Genomic DNA, 19,958 nt, shown 5'->3' with positions numbered 1-19,958 from the left:
GATGAGTAAATTTTCTGGATTTTTCTTTTAAGAAAATGGAATATTTTTTTAAGAGAAAACGTTTCCCTGCCAAAGTCAAGTTTTTATGGCAATCCATATTTCCAATATTATGCTCAAGGTGGAGCTCTTACCCACCTTATAAAACACCACAGCATGTGTTTGTTTTGATCTTCATTCTGAATATGATCTCTAACAAATGTCCTTTACTAAATTTTAAAAAAGCTGAGATAATTGCATTTTTTTGTAGAAACCTACCCATATTTGAGAGGTGATAAAAAAGAGAACAGATAGGATTAACTTTTTTTTAAAGCAGGGGGTCTGTTCTTTCTTTTAAAATCCAGTTTTTTATATATATTTAAAGAGGAACATTTTATAGAACTTTTGTGAAAATCATAAAAAATGCTGGCAACGTTTTGAAAAAATGCTGTTGGGGAAAGAGTTAATGCTCCTTGTAAGACATGAGCTGCATAACGTTTCTTCAAAAATGTCTAGTTTTGATTTCCATAGGAAAAAACAACAGCCTATGGGTTTAGATTGACATAAGGGGAAAATAAACAATTAAAGAATTTTTTACTTAAAAGATTTGAGGAAAATGTTTTTTTTACATGACCCAAGTAATGGAATGCACGTAAATGCCAGATGTTGGATAGCTCCTGTCCTGAATATTAAAAAGCACGAAAATCAATGAAAGCATGACATGATTTTCAACGTACCCTTTCTGCAACACCTCCTGGTCTCAGCCCGGTGATCAGCACCTTAAGCGGAGAAGACTTAATCTCCAAATCCAGACCGAAAGACTCCTGTTCCCTACGCTGAAGCACTATAGTCTCAATGGTACAGACCCCAGCAAGGTCACTGGATTCCCCCTTCTTGCAGTGTAGCAGTCTGCAGGGCGGACGCGTGCTGTTTTGCGTACCCTGTGTGGTGGTTGTCGGGACTAAGGGTGGTTCTTCACCCTTGACCCTTTGAGGAGGGTTGGGGCACTCAATGCTCATCATGCTCTTCACGCGGGTTACGGCTTTGTGCTCCAGCTTTGGTGAGCGTTTGAACTCCTGTGCCTCTCGATGGGGCTCTTTTTTCACACCCAAGTTGGTTCCTCCAGGCGTCCCACTGTTGTGCTCCATATTGCGAATGGGCATGAAGGGAGATTCAGCACCATGTGGTCCAGTAGATCCTTCCTCGGATTCTAGCGAGCTGCCATAGAGCGGAGTGGCCGGCTCGCTGCCGATTTGTCTGTGGCCTTCGCTGCTGTCCTGGCTTTCGTCATCAACTTCAAGAGATGAAGTGGCTATTACAATACCCGAGTCTTCTTCCTGGTGGTGGTGGTGGGCAGTCTGCGAGACACCATGGAGAAGACGACAAAAAGGACCAGAGTCCTCTTCAAGGCCAGTCTCGTCATCACTGGCTTCATCTTCATAGCAGATGACCCGGCGCTGGCGGAGAAGGGGGCTGCGTACAGAACTGGGGCTGCTTCCCACGCTGGCCTGATGGGGTGGGTCTACTGCACGACCAGTTCCAGCAGGGGCCTTACAGCAGTCTGGTGTTGTGGGACTACTGTCTGAACCTCTATAGGAACTATCCCGACAAACTATAATGATACAAGTGCAAGCACATGTTAGTGATTATAGGAAATCAAGTCGAACACACACATGTGACCCAGTCTGTTGAAAACCCAGCTATATCTTTAATATTGACTGAGTAAGGTAATGCAAAGATTGATATAAATGTGAAATCAACACCTGTTGACTTTGATTATATGATGGAATATAGTACTTCTAGTTATAGTTATTTTGGCAAAAATGGTGTGTAACCAAATTCAAGGTTATTTAGGGTAGAAGTGGGTTACTTTTAGCCGGACTATATTGGGTCTATAGTTAGCCTTCATTTCACTGTCTCTGTTTTTGCTTGCTGGGTATAGATGAGACAGACAGGGTAACATATACATAGCAAAAGTTAACACGGCAAAGTGTTACCATGTGGCTGAGGTGCAACGGCTTCCTCAATGGAGGTATTACAGCTTCTGCTGCTGTGCAACATGTCGTCATCACTGGATCCCATGGCCATAGTCTCAGAGAAAGAAGACTGACTGGGTCCTGAGAAATACTGAGAGAGCTCTGCCTCTGAACTCAATGAGCCTTGCTGCAGGGCCAGATAAAGACAGAGAGTCAGATCAGCAATTGAGTGTTAATAGTTCATTTGCAATATAAAAATCGTCTTCTGAAGAACAACAACATTCAATAGTTTGCACGTACCTAAATTGCAATCAAATTAGGAAAGTTTAAATAAAAATATTTTTTTCTTATTATCAATAAATTATTTCTGACAAGATATGCGTCCAAAATCACATGCTGTGACAGTAGGTACTAGATAAAGTATATACTATAGTATGAATATGGATAGTATAAATGAATTTGGATGTACTTAATCCGCCATGCTTTACATCACCTGACATCCGTCATCATTACAATAAGTTAGTCGTTAAATAGAATGACATTAAACAAGCATGGTATAACCACAAGGTGACAGCTGTTTAATACAGTATATGTATTTGCATTTGATTAGAGCTGCGTTACCGCTTTCTGACATTTTTTTAATAAAGCAGCGCCTCTCCTTCTTCTTCTTCGTTGGATAACTCCTCTCCCAAAGGCTTACGGCCCTACTGACAAATCCAGCAAAGACCAGCATAAGCTGTTAGCTGGTTTTAGCTGGTTTAAGTTGGCAGTAGCTGGTCTAAGCTGGTCCTCCCAGCCTGGCAAAGCTTTTCAAGCTGGTGGGTCAGCTGGTCTTTCAGCCTGACCAGCTAAGTCCAGCTAGACCAGCTTAAAAACTGACCAAACACAGCTAGACCAGCTTGCTACACCAGCAATACCAACTAAAACCAAGCTGGGAGACCAGCTAAAACCATCGAATGAACACTTTGGGATCTTGCCGGAAGTAGGGGGTACTTTTCGAATATACTACTGGCCTCGCCTCCTGCTTTTTGCCTACTATATCTACTATATAGTATGGAAGTAGGTGGTTTCGGATGCAGTGTAAATCTTTCAATTTACCCTGCTGGCTGGCTCTAGGAATCTCTTCATGGTCCAGCTGAGCGCTGGGTTTCCTTCACCCTGCCTGGATTTAACAGTAGGTGATGAACTCTTAGATGGAAGGCCTGTGCAAGAGAACAAAGAAATCTTAACAGTCAGAAAACCATACAAACAGACTCTCAATAAACTGTGCTGTATTTCCTTTTGATATTCAATAAACAGAACACAGCCCAATCAAAATGCAATATCACAAAGGATAAATGAAATAATGAGTTTTAATTTAATTTTAACTTTTCTTGTAATAAATACTGTGGGGTTTCCCAGATAGGTATTAGACTAGTCCTAGACTAAAATCAATGTAAGAGTTGTCCAAACTGAAAACAACTTGCACTGAAATATCTTAAAATACATCAGCGCCCTTTGTTTTGCCTCAAAATGCACACAGGTAATGATTTTAGTAAGGCATGTTTGTTAAAACTAGTTATGTTTCCTAATTAAACTAAGGCCTAGTCCTGGCTTAAAGTAAAACACCACCGTTTTTTCAATATTTTACTATATTATTACTTCAAAATAGACAAATTTATACATCCTTATCTTTTTTCAATGCGTGCATGTAATCTTTGTACAGAGCGTTGTGAATGTGTCAGCATTTAGCCTAGCCCCATTCATTCCTTAGGATCCAAACAGGGATGAATTTAGAAGCCACCAAACACTCCTAAATGCTCGCACATTGACGGTATGTATTAATTCCTCTATGTTGAGGTAAGAACATAGTAAAATATGGAAAACCGGTGGTGTTTCCTTTAAGGTAATCCCAGTCCAGGATACCACCCCTTAAACTTAACTGCTTTTCAGAATTTATAAAGTTATTTTATATTCTACAGTTACATTTCAGCATTTGGCAGATGCTTTTAATTAAAAGTGACTTACAGTGCATTCAAACTGTACATTTTATATCGATGTGTGTGGTCCTTGGACCTTATGCTCTGCTAATGCAATACTACAAACACTGTATACTAACTTTCTCTGTGCTAACTAACATTAAAAAACATTTAAGCCTTAAGAAGCCTCAGACAAAACAGACACTTTACCTAATGTGTGAGAAGAATGACTCTCTCTGTGCATTGAGCGAGCAATCACTTCATCCATCTCTTGTTCAGACACCTGACAATAAGAGAGACCATGAGGAACACATACATACATACAAGTTTATCTTGATCTGATTTTACTATAAAATAATGTGTGCTGTGTTATTATTAACACAAAGCCTTAAATAGATAAAATAATAAATAATGACAATGACTATTACTGACCACCAGGTGGCACTGTGAATTAAGGAGAATAGACTCCGTACCAAGTGTCGAGGTGTCCTTGAGAAAGACACCTAACCCCAGCTGCTCCCGACGAGCTGGCTGGCGCCTTGCATGGCTGACACCGCCGTCGGTGTATGAATGTGGGAGTGAATGGGTGAATGTGTGGCTAATTGTAAAGTGCTTTGGATGGCCATAGGTCTGTTAAAAGCGCTATATAAATGCAGTCCATTTACCATTTACTCCGTTCACAGTGCTACTGTATGCATTTATTTGAAAATAATGCACTTCTAATACATTTCTAGTCATGTTTATGCCAGGTTTGATGTCAATTTAAAGTCAGTGACAATGCTTTCAATAGAATAAAGTGAAGTTATTGTGATTTTAGATATTAAACTATTATTTCAAATTATTCTGTTAATTATTATTATTCTGTTTCAGGCATTATACATTAAAATACTATATTACAGTAATACAAGGCATTACTGGGTTTGACTTTGTATCAAAACAACTTGACTCTACATGACATACGACACATGATAAATTGAACACATACAACAATTAAAATTTCTTGTCTATACAGCTCTGGTAGAAAAGCCTGCCTGACTGACTTGAGATGAGTTCAGGTTTTGCAAGATCTATTTCCATGCTTTTATTGTTGACTTCAGTGCAATAGTCGTTTTAAATTCAATATACAACTGATCAAAGGTCAAATAACGTAGTTTCCTAAACATAAAAGAAACACATTACATCTTGGGTATAACAAAACATACACCTCACGCCACTCACACCTGTATGGGAACAACTTCCTTATAAACACTATTGTCTTAAAAAAAACAGGATGCATGCATGCAGACAAACTTGCCAAACTAGCAAACTTCAATAAATGACCTCTTTAAACACAGTTTCACAGTTCTGACCTTGTCTCAAATGCTAAGTGTTTACTGTAGCTAGCCCTTTAACTTCTCTCTCATGCTAAATTAGCACTAGTCAACTTTTTCTACCGCTAAAACCTTTCACCGTACCCCACTCTGGCCCACATTTATCAACATCTTGATTTAATTAATTGAGGAAAAGCAAGTCATGTTAGCACGAGGAATGGTTTTTACTTTTTGGCAAGCTTAAATTATTCATGTTTTAGCAGGTGGATGATGCTTTTGATTTCCACTTGCACCAATCTGACAAAGGCCCCTGTGATTCACAGTGTGTGACCAAATCACCACACAGATGTCTGGGGTTTATTTATTTATAAACTAAACTGTTAACTACAGCACACTGTTAATGATATGACAGTAGGTATGCAACTTCTACAAGACCTATAATGGGAGATCAAAGAGATAAAAGTAGGGTGACCATACGTACCATTCTTCCCGGACGCATCCAGTCCAGGATTTTGTGTTCGTCTTCCGTAAGTCGTATTTGTCGACCGCATATGTCATAGAGAATTATTATTATTATTACAGAAAAGCAACCGTTACATTTTAAGGTAAGTATGAAACTACGATTGTATATCTTATGTTTTTAACTGAATGGCGTATGCGGTCAACAAATACGACTTCCGGAAGACGCACCGAAATCCTGGATGGGATGCGTCCGGGAAGAATGGCACTTATGGTCACCCTAGATAAAAGTGCACCTCTATATGCATATATGTTTTTAGGCCGGCTCTTACTTTGGGGTTGGGATGTCGGCTAATGATGAGGCTGACTGGCCCGGGTCCACATTCGCTCAGTATAGCGTAGGCTTCACTTAAAGCTGCATGTCTCAGACTCACAGAATCCACCTCCAGGAGCTGGTCACCTCGACTGATATAAACATACAAACATTTATAATCTAGAATTTGATAAAAACTCAACATTATGTGAGACCCTTTAAAATAAAGTTATTTTATATAGTATGTTAGGCACAATGATATTCAAAATGCTTTAAATAGGCATAATAAAGCAAAAAAGCAAAAGCATTCATGTTCCAGTTTTGTGCACTACAATGTTAAATGTGATTTAATTATTTTCCATTTACACTTATTGGGCCCTATCTTGCACCCAGCGCAATTGACTTTGTCAGTGACGCATGTATCATTCGTATTTTGTTGTTCATTATGCTATTTTAAAGGCGCATGCTTGACCATAATGTATAGCGTGCACAACGCGCACACATTTGCTTATCTAATCTACACAGATGCAACAGTTATTTTTGCAAATCATAAATTGTTACACTAAAAAATATTAATACACGAGATAAGGGGAATCATAGTGGTGAGCATTGTGGTGATAGTTTTTATTTATTGTGTGGCTGCGTTAAAAAATTCTCATGCAAATAACGATTAAAATAGTTTGTTGTGTGGCTGTATTACGTTTATTTTATGTAAATAATAATTTAAATGTTTTCATAAGAAACCTTAATGTATATGAATTTGATTTGAAAGAGTACTTTGGGGTTGGACCTTGCTTGCGTTTCTTGGGTCCGATTTCAAAGCCCCCAAACCCATTTAGCGGTGAGGGTGGACGCAGCGATGTCCTCTGCTGGCGTCTGTGTAGAGGCAGATCCACCTCCCGTTACACGGCGTGCCCGATTTATGCTGGCAAGCTTGGGATTCCCCGTCTCCTGACATCATTGTAGCGCTTGGCGCAACGATGGGGATGCCAGCTGATGAGACTGTGGCTATTTCCTCTCACGCCTGTTTGACCGACGCTGATTTGGGCGGGTTTCTCCTATCCCCATACAAAACAACTTCTCTGTCTTTGACTGCTCTTACAAGAATGTGGGTCTCCTCGGCTGTGAACCGCTCCTGGCGTACGCCTGGTAAATCCGTCATAATAATAGCAACCCGCCATGGAACTTGCGCCCTTGCGTTTAAAGGGAATGTTGGATAGCGTTCTGATTGGTTTATTTGACGTTACACCCAAACCACACCTATGAATAATGAACCTACTTCAGACCAACCCCTTATTGATTTGCGCCCGGCGCAACAGTTATTTCTCACACCGGGAAAATAGCAACAGCGGCCAAGATCCGCCCACAAACTCACTTGCGCTTTGCGCTTCGTACTTGCGTTTCAGATCGTTAAAATAGGGCCCATTAAATTTATTGGAATATTTATCCCATAGCTTAAAGGTGCGTTCACACCAGATGCGAATGGAGCGCTAAATGCAAGTGATTTACATGTAAAGTCAATGCAAAGATGTGATAGACATCCTGAGGATGATTTCATCAGCGTGATAAAAACTACAGTAAATGACAGAAACCAGCTTCGGAAAAAAGATAATTGAAGTGTAATTAATTTTTTTAGTTGGTCTCAAGTCCCATTGAATAACATGGGGAGGCGGGGTTTATGACCTATAGACCTTTTGCGTGTTTGCGAACAGAGATGACGTTTTTTGTGGGCGGAGCCCAACTGGTGGCAGAAAGTTCAAATGGTGTCTTCGACGACGATATTCTATAAAAATGAAGGTCATCTATTTTGGCATTCCTATTCTGACACTCAACAGCACAACAAAACATTTTCTAGTGAGTTATATTGTTCGTTTCACTCGTGTCTCATTCATTTCCACTGTTTTTCTGCCACCACATGCGCGCGTGACGTAACTGTGACGTCGACTCGCAAAAGGTCTATACTGGGACCAGTCACTGGGGGGCGATCGAGACGTTTTGGCTTCACTTTTCAGGGGTTGTGCGGCACGCTTGCGTGTAACGTGTGATTAACGTGTGAACGGACAAGTTGAAAAATCTGAACTTTGCCATGTTGACCAATCAGGAGCTTGCTCTAATAGTGACGTAAATACGACGTATCAAGCTGAGGCAGAAAAATGAAACAACAATTACTCAACAATTATTCAGACTACAAGCTAGCTAAAGCCGGCAAATTGAGCGTATTCGCTTTTGAACTTCACACCGAAATGTTCAAGAGTCCAACTATGCGTTAATAGCGCGATTTATTCGCTTCATTCGCATTTGGTGTGAACGCTCAGTCTATAAAAGACAATTAAAGTTAATAGCCTAATAAGAGTTCATAGGAACACCAAATAAAAAGAATAGAATTTATATAAAGTAATTATAAAACATGAACATATACAGAAATAAAAAATGCTAGTACAGCACTATTACAGCACATCTGCTATCTTCTGATGGCATAAAACTGGTGGCATATTAGATAAACGCTGTCTCGCCATGTTTGGACTGAACAGTGGCTACATTAGGTTGTTATAATAATGATCTAAAAGGTTTGTTAGGTTTATACAAAGCCAAAATTTACACAACATATCTGTGTCCTGAAAATGAGCCAGCATAAACTATATGACAATAAAGATTACTGTTGAAATATGGGATCAAAGTGTATTTAAAAAAAAAGATGTAATGCATTAAAGCCTTATCTTTCACTTCAGACAGCTGCATCCACTATTACAACTCGATCCAACATTCTGAACCTCAAGTCTGTCTTTTGACATAAAGACCCCATTCATGGGCTTTTGGCTCTTACTGCACATTCCCTTCAGTCTGCGAGGTGTTTCATCTTAATAAGAGTGAGCGTATACATACATACATACCACACACACGCATACATCAGCAAATCATAAACAATACGCAGATTAAACTGACAGGTTAATTGGATGTTTAACACATCACATTCTGATGTAAACATATGTCCAGACACACCGCAAACTCAGTAAAGAAAATAAAGATCTATGTGATTGTTTTCCCAAGTGGGGTCTTTTTCCAGCCTCTCCCTTCCTTAATTAACTGTAAGCGAAGAATTTAAGCTGATAGATCACAGGGATCTGATGTACTACACACAGTCCAAGACAATTTCACCGCGTGAGCCGTGAAGGAGAGCATGAAGAAGTTCATTTCTTGCTTTCTCAGAAACATACATAAAATAACACTGCCAATTTGCTTTAAGCTAATTTTCCACTAACTATTGTTAAACATTGACAGACTGATACTTGAACGAGAACTGAATCAATGTTTTTTACAGTAGCTAGTACTGTATATATAAGGTAAGACATGCGGAGCAGGTTGAGGTATATGGCCACAAATCTACCTGAATCTGCCATCCATTTTGGCAACGGATCCTGGCGCCAAGCTGTGAATGTAGATCCCAGGAGCACTGTTTTCCAGTGTTAAACAGCAGGCACCAATACCCAGCCCCACACCTAGCTCTGAAGCACACAAAACAACGGCATTGCCAAACGGTTTAGTTTTATTACAAGCAAGATTTCTGGTAAGAATATGCTAGTTTAGAAGTAAATGTATTTTTAGACTTCAGGTAGTTAAAAAAAAAAAGAAAAACAGGTGAGAAAGTCTTAGACATTTGAAGTCAGGTTACCCAAAAGCCCCTAAAGGAAATCCAGCCTTATGTCTTTGATTTAAAAGACATATTTATATACATGTAATTCATGTCAAAGAAATATGCAGTGTCCCTGAACTAAATAGGTTAACAGAACACAAAAATGTTTTGCCTATTGGAGGGTCTATTTATTAGCGCAGAGATCCAACAATAATAGTTTCATTTTGGCAGGAGAGTTTATTTGGATAAAGAGCCCGTGACCGCACATTCTTTCTGATGTAGGGTGTGAAGTCTGTGCTCTCAAAATTACTAAAAATTACATTTCCTGAATGAAAAATGCTTTGCACTTGTCAGTTTCAAATATCAAGAAGTGTTGAAATAACTTTAAAGCTGAAAGGAAAATGAATATGCTTTCTTTTCAGGATTATTTTGGCTTTGCAGAATAAAAATTATCAGTACACTTTACAAAAAGCAAATATGATTTAGAAGAACTACCATATTACTATGATGGTACCGAGGTGTTTCAAAATCATGGTTCAAAACCAAAAATTGTGCATTTGTTTGTAGATTATTTGTACCTTTGTTTAAGGTAACTTCCATGATGATGCGATCTTTGGGACCGGGCCCCTTTCGAGAATCTCCATCATCGTAACCAGAAGGGACCGGTGTTCCACCGCTAGCATTTGAATTTGGAGAGCTGGATCTGCTGAGCAAGGTGGGCGTGGGACAGGGCGTCAGACTGGGGCTCCTCAGCCGGGTCCGTACAGTTAGGGTTACTACTCCCTTCCTCAATTGCTAAAACAGTAAAAAAACGTCATCTATTTGATGGGACAAGAAGCCAGGTGCTGGCGAGATCTGGCACCATATGTAAGTTTACGTCACAGTAACTCAAGTAAACATCTTTGATGGTGTGTCAAAGAAAAAAGAATTTATTCAATGCCACAGGCTTTGCTTTTCTAGGAACTCTTTACTTTGCGAACTGTTGCAGCGATTCAAGGACATGGGATGGATTATTTCTCTTCGGAGCTTTCACGCATCACTGCGGTTGTGTCTAAGGATGACTGAGCAGTTTATACCTTAAAGGTCTGAATGGCCTGCTGGTGTGTAAGGCCTTGTAGGGACTCTCCATTCACCTCCAATATCTCATCACCTGAAATTGAATGTAGAAAAACAGAGCAAAGTTCACCAATGAAAAAAACAGAGAGTGTGAAAATACACTTAAAGGGACACTCCACGTTTTTTGAAAATATGCACATTTTCCATCTCCCATTGAGGTTAACATTAGATTTTGACAGTTTTGGAATTAATTTAGACGATCTTCAGGTCTGGAGGTACCATTTTTAGCATAGCTTAGCATAATTCATTAAAACTTATTAGACCATTAGCATCGCGCTAAACAATAACCAAAGAGTTTCGATATTTTTCCTATTTAAAACTTGACTCTTCTGTAGTTACATCGTGTACTAAGACCGATGAAAAATTAAAAGTTACGGACTTAAAAGCAAGGACTTTGCTGCTGTAACATGGCTGTAGGAGGTGCAATGATACTACGCACGCAGTGCCTGAAAATAGTCCCCTGCTATTGAAAGATACTAAGGGGACTATTTTCATGCGCTGTGTAATATCATTGTGCCTCCTGCAGCCATGTTACAGTGACAAAGTCCTTGATTATTACGCCAGACTGAGAGTATAGTTCCTAGCCATATCGGCCTAGAAAATCGCAACTTTAAATTTTCCATCGGTCTTAGTACACAATGTAACTACAGAAGAGTCAAGTTTTAAATAGGAAAAATATCGAAACTCTTTGGTTCTTTTTTAGAGCAATGCTAATGGTCTAATCAGATTCAATGGATTATGCTAAGCTATGCTAAAAGTGGTACCGTCAGACCCAGTGATCAGCTGAATGGATTTCAAAACTGTAAAAATCAAATATTTAACTCTAGGGGAGCTGGAAAATTAGTGGAGTGTCCCTTTAAGAGTAATTATGCTCATGCAATCTGGATTCATTAGGGGTTCAACTGGGATGATCACCAATTGTATAGTGATCCAGAGTGTCTGTCTACCTTCTTTTAGCCTCCCATCAGCTGCAGCTGCTCCACTGGGGAAAATGGTCTTGACGAATATACCCATCCTCCCCCGTGCTGAATCCTGCCCTCCGACAATACTGAACCCCAGACCCTAGACACATTTAAAGCCAGACAGTTCTGTAAGCCTGCATTTACAATAGTACAGATGTGTCTATATGAAATGGTTGATGCATAGCAGGTGCATTGTTCACCTCTACATCTCACATTAAAATCAGCAAAATGTGAATCACTCTTAATTATACACATTTTCATGATGTATATAGGTTACGTCTAAAATTGTATACATCTGAAAAATGTTCAAAAGGAATACAGCACGTATTGTCCTGGGTGTAGGGTCACCCTCACCTTGCCCTGTCCTTTCATCAGAACAATGTTGGAGATTATGGATGGCTGTGCCAGTCGCCATGGAGATTCCACTTGAACGGTGCTCAGGGAACGTGCCGATTTCTTCACGATTTGATATTCCTGAAGAGGATGATGAAAGAGGTTATGAATAAACATTGAGATAATAAAATATGTGTTATTGTTGAACTGTAAGAAAAAAAGCAGCCACCTTATGCATACAGGAGTTTGCTACAGTATTATTTTCTACTGCAGTTTGTCAAAAGCACAAGCACATTCATTTTGCTTTGGACAAACTTAATGCAGCCAAGAGAAAACTTTCAGCCTCAAGTCAAAGCCTGAGGTGTAGGAGTCTTTGTAAGTTACAACACACAGAATAAGAAGGTGTGGGAGCATAATGGCTCAATACAAAATAAGCCAAAAATGAACATGTGGGCTGTGTCTGAAATAGCCCTTTATACCCTTATACAGTATAGTGCACTATTTGAGGGAACAGACAAAGTCATAGTGGACATAATCAAGTGCACTTATTTAATTCCATAAGGAACCGCATTAACAAGTTTACAATCAATGTACATTTAACTACTAGCGATTTACTATGAGGTGCATCCCATGTCATGCACTTAGTGTCTGAAATCACTCACTCGTTTACATTTACTCGTTCAAGTTGGGTATTTTAGTGGACTAATGCAGAGAATAGAAAACGGGGGCTATTTTGGACACAGCCATGGTCTTGTAACTTTCGTGTAAATAAAAAAGAGTGCTGCAGTGACCTGTCGGATGCCAACTGTGTCCAGTTGCTGAGGAAGAGAGTGTTTGCGACCTCCTCGTGCTGGCTTTTCCGCCACGTCACTACCTGTGTCACCGTTTTCCACGATTAGCTCATCATCTTCACCAACAGACTCCAGACGGCTCCCACCACCTGATCATAATGATATCACCAAGACGTTAATTCAAACACGGAGACAATTCATTCGTTTATATTCACAGAGGAGGATCGTCTAAACTAACTCACAGCTCAGTAAAGGCTGCTGCACACTACAAGATAATCAGGCCAAATTTGGTTAGGTAAATTAGGTAAAGTTGCAATTGTGTTGGTGGTTGTACCGATCGTCCTATCCAGATTTCCTGTGGTGCGTTAAGAATGATTGAATCTGGTTGGAAACATTTTGGGCCTGCTGTGATTGCAAATCGTAAATATTCTTAATTAAATATTTACGGTCAGAAATCCTGATGAAAGATAGATCCATAGCACCCGCAGTTATGGTGCAGCAGGCAAGTCCAAAGTAAGATGGATATTACTGCGATTTCTTCATGGCAGTTTTGCGAGATTTCCTGTGATCACAATCGGGACTTGGGTTGTTTGCAAGAATCTGTTGGTGTGTGGTGTGCTTTTATGATTGATTGCATAGTGGCACTCCACACACTAACAGAACAAAACGGTTAAATTGTCGATTTTTTTATCGTCATGTTTGTGGTCTTTTACATTTTGAAAATCTGATTAGATTAGTGTGACCCAGCCTTAATGTCGTTTAAGACAATTTTGTAAACGTCCCTGTAAAGTCAGATATTAAATGTGTTCTGAGTTTGTCACATCACAGAAAAATTTGTTATTAAACACCCAACCAAATTGAATGATGGAAAAAACGGCAAGTGAATAAAATAAGTTGGAAAACGCAAGCCATCCCCTCTTAACTTTTAAATACTTCTTCAACCTGAACGGATGCCTGCAATTGTTTTAGGGGCGGGCCATGCATGGTTGCTCTACTGTATCATCAAGCTCATAAATGGTGAAAAATGGTTTTACTCATTTGCCGGCAGTACGGTGTACATTTTAGGACATCCTCAGATGTCAGAGTCAGGTGTCAGACATCAGATGAAAAGGCATCAGGTCTCAGAAAAACCGATGTCAAGTTTACGAAATTGCACAGTCATTTCTCAGACATCAGATGAAAAGGAGTCAGGTATCAGAAAAAAACGCTATCAAAAAAAACGGAGTCAGACGAAAAGTTCTCAGATGAAAAGTTATCAGAGTCAGGTATCAGACATCAGATGAAAAAAGTCAGGTCTCAGAAAAAACGCTATCAGAAAAAACGGAGTCCGACGAAAAGTTATCAGATGAAAAGTTATCAGACTCAGGTATCAGACATGAGATGAAAAAAGTCAGGTCTCAGAAAAAACGCTATCAGAAAAAACCATGATATGAAAAATAAAATATAAACGGTTGTTGTATATTTAAAATGCAATATAAAATTTCAGAATTTAAATTCAAACTGTATTAAGAACATCATACCCCAAAAAATAATAATAATATTGATGTATTTTCATATTTTTGTTTATGATTTTTGCACCTTTATTATAAATTTAAAACTAAAATTAAAAAACGCGATTATTAGCTATTTCACATTCAGACTTCTTTGGCAGTGATCGCAGTGCTTTGCTTCATGCATGTAAACATCATCATTCTACGCATTTTGTAAATTTCTTCAAGTTTTGAACACACTTCTACCCTTAAATTTATAATAAAGGTACAAAAATCATAAAAAAAATATGAAAATACATCAGTATTTTTTTTTTTGGGGGGTATGATGTTCTTAATACAGTTTGAATTTAAATTCTGAAATGTAATATTGCATTTCAAAAATACAACAACCGTTTATATTTTATTTTTTATATCATGGTTTATAAAGGAAAAATGAATGGACGCAAAAGTACACGGACCGCAGTTGCTGTAGTTTCTTTCTTTTTAATCCATTTTTGAATGTCCATGGTGAAATTAGTCATTGGCATACAACTTTGAAATTATGGAATGTTCGTAGCCTTCATGTTTGCTTTCACATACCATCCTTAACTAAAATATTGCTGTTTTAGCTTATTATTCACTATAGGAAGACAAAACACTACGCAAATGTGATTTTTAAATAGCACATTTTATCATTAAAATCCCATTCAACATTAATGGTGATCTGAGGGGGCGGGATAGTGCCCCCCGTGGCGCCGGCCCTCACGTTATACAGGGATTAATAAAGAAAAACATATCAATATCTTTATAGTGGCGGTACGCGAAAAGGCGTGATCATGTGTAAAATCGTGTTTAAATAAATCATTGTTATACAGAGGCTAGTGAGAAAAGGAACAACAACAATTTATGTCAAGGCTACAATTAAACACACAGTAAAAGAAACAAAAGTGCCCTCATAAGTCTTTTTTGATCTCCTGTAAGTTTGCGATAGTGATGTCATGTGAAGGGGTGGGCCACGTGTAAAATCTTCTGATGCAGTTTTGTCCGATGCTTTGTTGTGCGAGACCTGACTCCTTTTCTTCTGATGTCTGATACCTGACTCTGATAACTTTTCATCTGAGAACTTTTCGTCTGACTCCGTTTTTTCTGACAGCGTTTTTTCTGAGACCTGACTTTTTTCATCTGATGTCTGATACCTGACTCTGATAACTTTTCATCTGAGAACTTTTCGTCTGACTCCGTTTTTTCTGATAACGTTTTTTCTGAGACCTGACTTTTTTCATCTGATGTCTGATACCTGACTCTGATAACTTTTCATCTGAGAACTTTTCGTCTGACTCCGTTTTTTCTGATAGCGTTTTTTCTAAGACCTGACTTTTTTCATCTGATGTCTGATACCTGACTCTGATAACTTTTCATCTGAGAACTTTTCGTCTGACTCCGTTTTTTCTGATAGCGTTTTTTCTGAGACCTGACTTTTTTCATCTGATGTCTGATACCTGACTCTGATAACTTTTCATCTGAGAACTTTTCGTCTGACTCCGTTTTTTCTGATAGCGTTTTTTCTGAGACCTGACTTTTTTCATCTGATGTCTGATACCTGACTCTGATAACTTTTCATCTGAGAACTTTTCGTCTGACTCCGTTTTTTCTGACAGCGTTTTTTCTGAGACCTGACTTTTTTCATCTGATGTCTGATACCTGACTCTGATAACTTTTCATCTGAGAACTTTTCGTCTGACTCCGTTTTTTCTGATAGCGTTTTTTCTAAGACCTGACTTTTTTCATCTGATGTCTGATACCTGACTCTGATAACTTTTCATCTGAGAACTTTTCGTCTGACTCCGTTTTTTCTGATAGCGTTTTTTCTGAGACCTGACTTTTTTCATCTGATGTCTGATACCTGACTCTGATAACTTTTCATCTGAGAACTTTTCGTCTGACTCCGTTTTTTCTGATAGCGTTTTTTCTGAGACCTGACTTTTTTCATCTGATGTCTGATACCTGACTCTGATAACTTTTCATCTGAGAACTTTTCGTCTGACTCCGTTTTTTCTGATAGCGTTTTTTCTAAGACCTGACTTTTTTCATCTGATGTCTGATACCTGACTCTGATAACTTTTCATCTGAGAACTTTTCGTCTGACTCCGTTTTTTCTGATAGCGTTTTTTCTAAGACCTGACTTTTTTCATCTGATGTCTGATACCTGACTCTGATAACTTTTCATCTGAGAACTTTTCGTCTGACTCCGTTTTTTCTGATAGCGTTTTTTCTGAGACCTGACTTTTTTCATCTGATGTCTGATACCTGACTCTGATAACTTTTCATCTGAGAACTTTTCGTCTGACTCCGTTTTTTCTGATAGCGTTTTTTCTGAGACCTGACTTTTTTCATCTGATGTCTGATACCTGACTCTGATAACTTTTCATCTGAGAACTTTTCGTCTGACTCCGTTTTTTCTGACAGCGTTTTTTCTGAGACCTGACTTTTTTCATCTGATGTCTGATACCTGACTCTGATAACTTTTCATCTGAGAACTTTTCGTCTGACTCCGTTTTTCTGATAGCGTTTTTTCTAAGACCTGACTTTTTTCATCTGATGTCTGATACCTGACTCTGATAACTTTTCATCTGAGAACTTTTCGTCTGACTCCCTTTTTTCTGATAGCGTTTTTTCTGAGACCTGACTTTTTTCATCTGATGTCTGATACCTGACTCTGATAACTTTTCATCTGAGAACTTTTCGTCTGACTCCGTTTTTTCTGATAGCGTTTTTTCTGAGACCTGACTTTTTTCATCTGATGTCTGATACCTGACTCTGATAACTTTTCATCTGAGAACTTTTCGTCTGACTCCGTTTTTTCTGACAGCGTTTTTTCTGAGACCTGACTTTTTTCATCTGATGTCTGATACCTGACTCTGATAACTTTTCATCTGAGAACTTTTCGTCTGACTCCGTTTTTTCTGATAGCGTTTTTTCTAAGACCTGACTTTTTTCATCTGATGTCTGATACCTGACTCTGATAACTTTTCATCTGAGAACTTTTCGTCTGACTCCGTTTTTTCTGATAGCGTTTTTTCTGAGACCTGACTTTTTTCATCTGATGTCTGATACCTGACTCTGATAACTTTTCATCTGAGAACTTTTCGTCTGACTCCGTTTTTTCTGACAGCGTTTTTTCTGAGACCTGACTTTTTTCATCTGATGTCTGATACCTGACTCTGATAACTTTTCATCTGAGAACTTTTCGTCTGACTCCGTTTTTCTGATAGCGTTTTTTCTAAGACCTGACTTTTTTCATCTGATGTCTGATACCTGACTCTGATAACTTTTCATCTGAGAACTTTTCGTCTGACTCCGTTTTTTCTGATAGCGTTTTTTCTGAGACCTGACTTTTTTCATCTGATGTCTGATACCTGACTCTGATAACTTTTCATCTGAGAACTTTTCGTCTGACTCCGTTTTTTCTGATAGCGTTTTTTCTGAGACCTGACTTTTTTCATCTGATGTCTGATACCTGACTCTGATAACTTTTCATCTGAGAACTTTTCGTCTGACTCCGTTTTTTCTGACAGCGTTTTTTCTGAGACCTGACTTTTTTCATCTGATGTCTGATACCTGACTCTGATAACTTTTCATCTGAGAACTTTTCGTCTGACTCCGTTTTTTCTGATAGCGTTTTTTCTAAGACCTGACTTTTTTCATCTGATGTCTGATACCTGACTCTGATAACTTTTCATCTGAGAACTTTTCGTCTGACTCCGTTTTTTCTGATAGCGTTTTTTCTGAGACCTGACTTTTTTCATCTGATGTCTGATACCTGACTCTGATAACTTTTCATCTGAGAACTTTTCGTCTGACTCCGTTTTTTCTGATAGCGTTTTTTCTGAGACCTGACTTTTTTCATCTGATGTCTGATACCTGACTCTGATAACTTTTCATCTGAGAACTTTTCGTCTGACTCCGTTTTTTCTGATAGCGTTTTTTCTAAGACCTGACTTTTTTCATCTGATGTCTGATACCTGACTCTGATAACTTTTCATCTGAGAACTTTTCGTCTGACTCCGTTTTTTCTGATAGCGTTTTTTCTAAGACCTGACTTTTTTCATCTGATGTCTGATACCTGACTCTGATAACTTTTCATCTGAGAACTTTTCGTCTGACTCCGTTTTTTCTGATAGCGTTTTTTCTGAGACCTGACTTTTTTCATCTGATGTCTGATACCTGACTCTGATAACTTTTCATCTGAGAACTTTTCGTCTGACTCCGTTTTTTCTGATAGCGTTTTTTCTGAGACCTGACTTTTTTCATCTGATGTCTGATACCTGACTCTGATAACTTTTCATCTGAGAACTTTTCGTCTGACTCCGTTTTTTCTGACAGCGTTTTTTCTGAGACCTGACTTTTTTCATCTGATGTCTGATACCTGACTCTGATAACTTTTCATCTGAGAACTTTTCGTCTGACTCCGTTTTTCTGATAGCGTTTTTTCTAAGACCTGACTTTTTTCATCTGATGTCTGATACCTGACTCTGATAACTTTTCATCTGAGAACTTTTCGTCTGACTCCCTTTTTTCTGATAGCGTTTTTTCTGAGACCTGACTTTTTTCATCTGATGTCTGATACCTGACTCTGATAACTTTTCATCTGAGAACTTTTCGTCTGACTCCGTTTTTTCTGATAGCGTTTTTTCTGAGACCTGACTTTTTTCATCTGATGTCTGATACCTGACTCTGATAACTTTTCATCTGAGAACTTTTCGTCTGACTCCGTTTTTTCTGACAGCGTTTTTTCTGAGACCTGACTTTTTTCATCTGATGTCTGATACCTGACTCTGATAACTTTTCATCTGAGAACTTTTCGTCTGACTCCGTTTTTTCTGATAGCGTTTTTTCTAAGACCTGACTTTTTTCATCTGATGTCTGATACCTGACTCTGATAACTTTTCATCTGAGAACTTTTCGTCTGACTCCGTTTTTTCTGATAGCGTTTTTTCTGAGACCTGACTTTTTTCATCTGATGTCTGATACCTGACTCTGATAACTTTTCATCTGAGAACTTTTCGTCTGACTCCGTTTTTTCTGATAGCGTTTTTTCTGAGACCTGACTTTTTTCATCTGATGTCTGATACCTGACTCTGATAACTTTTCATCTGAGAACTTTTCGTCTGACTCCGTTTTTTCTGACAGCGTTTTTTCTGAGACCTGACTTTTTTCATCTGATGTCTGATACCTGACTCTGATAACTTTTCATCTGAGAACTTTTCGTCTGACTCCGTTTTTTCTGACAGCGTTTTTTCTGAGACCTGACTTTTTTCATCTGATGTCTGATACCTGACTCTGATAACTTTTCATCTGAGAACTTTTCGTCTGACTCCGTTTTTTCTGACAGCGTTTTTTCTGAGACCTGACTTTTTTCATCTGATGTCTGATACCTGACTCTGATAACTTTTCATCTGAGAACTTTTCGTCTGACTCCGTTTTTTCTGACAGCGTTTTTTCTGAGACCTGAATTTTTTCATCTGATGTCTGATACCTGACTCTGAGAACTTTTCATCTGAGAACTTTTCGTCTGACTCCGTTTTTTCTGACAGCGTTTTTTCTGAGACCTGACTTTTTTCATCTGATGTCTGATACCTGACTCTGATAACTTTTCATCTGAGA

General features: G+C 38.7%; 1 protein-coding gene across 2 annotated transcripts in view; it reads right to left on the bottom strand.

The window, feature by feature from the left end:
• Nucleotides 1–19,958, bottom strand: part of pdzd2 (PDZ domain containing 2) — a 118,874-nt gene that overhangs the window by 15,782 nt on the left and 83,134 nt on the right. For both annotated transcript variants that reach the window (XM_065267272.2, XM_065267274.2), the window contains 11 exons: nucleotides 12,826–12,974; nucleotides 12,056–12,175; nucleotides 11,687–11,801; nucleotides 10,700–10,773; nucleotides 10,202–10,418; nucleotides 9,378–9,495; nucleotides 6,012–6,144; nucleotides 4,121–4,193; nucleotides 3,051–3,154; nucleotides 1,974–2,139; nucleotides 714–1,588 (listed from right to left, as the gene is read on the bottom strand). In XM_065267272.2, the coding sequence (XP_065123344.2) occupies nucleotides 714–1,588; nucleotides 1,974–2,139; nucleotides 3,051–3,154; nucleotides 4,121–4,193; nucleotides 6,012–6,144; nucleotides 9,378–9,495; nucleotides 10,202–10,418; nucleotides 10,700–10,773; nucleotides 11,687–11,801; nucleotides 12,056–12,175; nucleotides 12,826–12,974 (2,144 nt within the window). The remainder of the gene's footprint in view (nucleotides 1–713; nucleotides 1,589–1,973; nucleotides 2,140–3,050; nucleotides 3,155–4,120; nucleotides 4,194–6,011; nucleotides 6,145–9,377; nucleotides 9,496–10,201; nucleotides 10,419–10,699; nucleotides 10,774–11,686; nucleotides 11,802–12,055; nucleotides 12,176–12,825; nucleotides 12,975–19,958) is intronic.

This window comes from Paramisgurnus dabryanus, chromosome 5 (genome assembly GCF_030506205.2).
Source record: "Paramisgurnus dabryanus chromosome 5, PD_genome_1.1, whole genome shotgun sequence".
Classification (NCBI taxonomy): domain Eukaryota; kingdom Metazoa; phylum Chordata; class Actinopteri; order Cypriniformes; family Cobitidae; genus Paramisgurnus; species Paramisgurnus dabryanus.
Note: the sequence above shows the minus strand (reverse complement) of the source record. Positions and strands in the feature narration are given on the sequence as shown.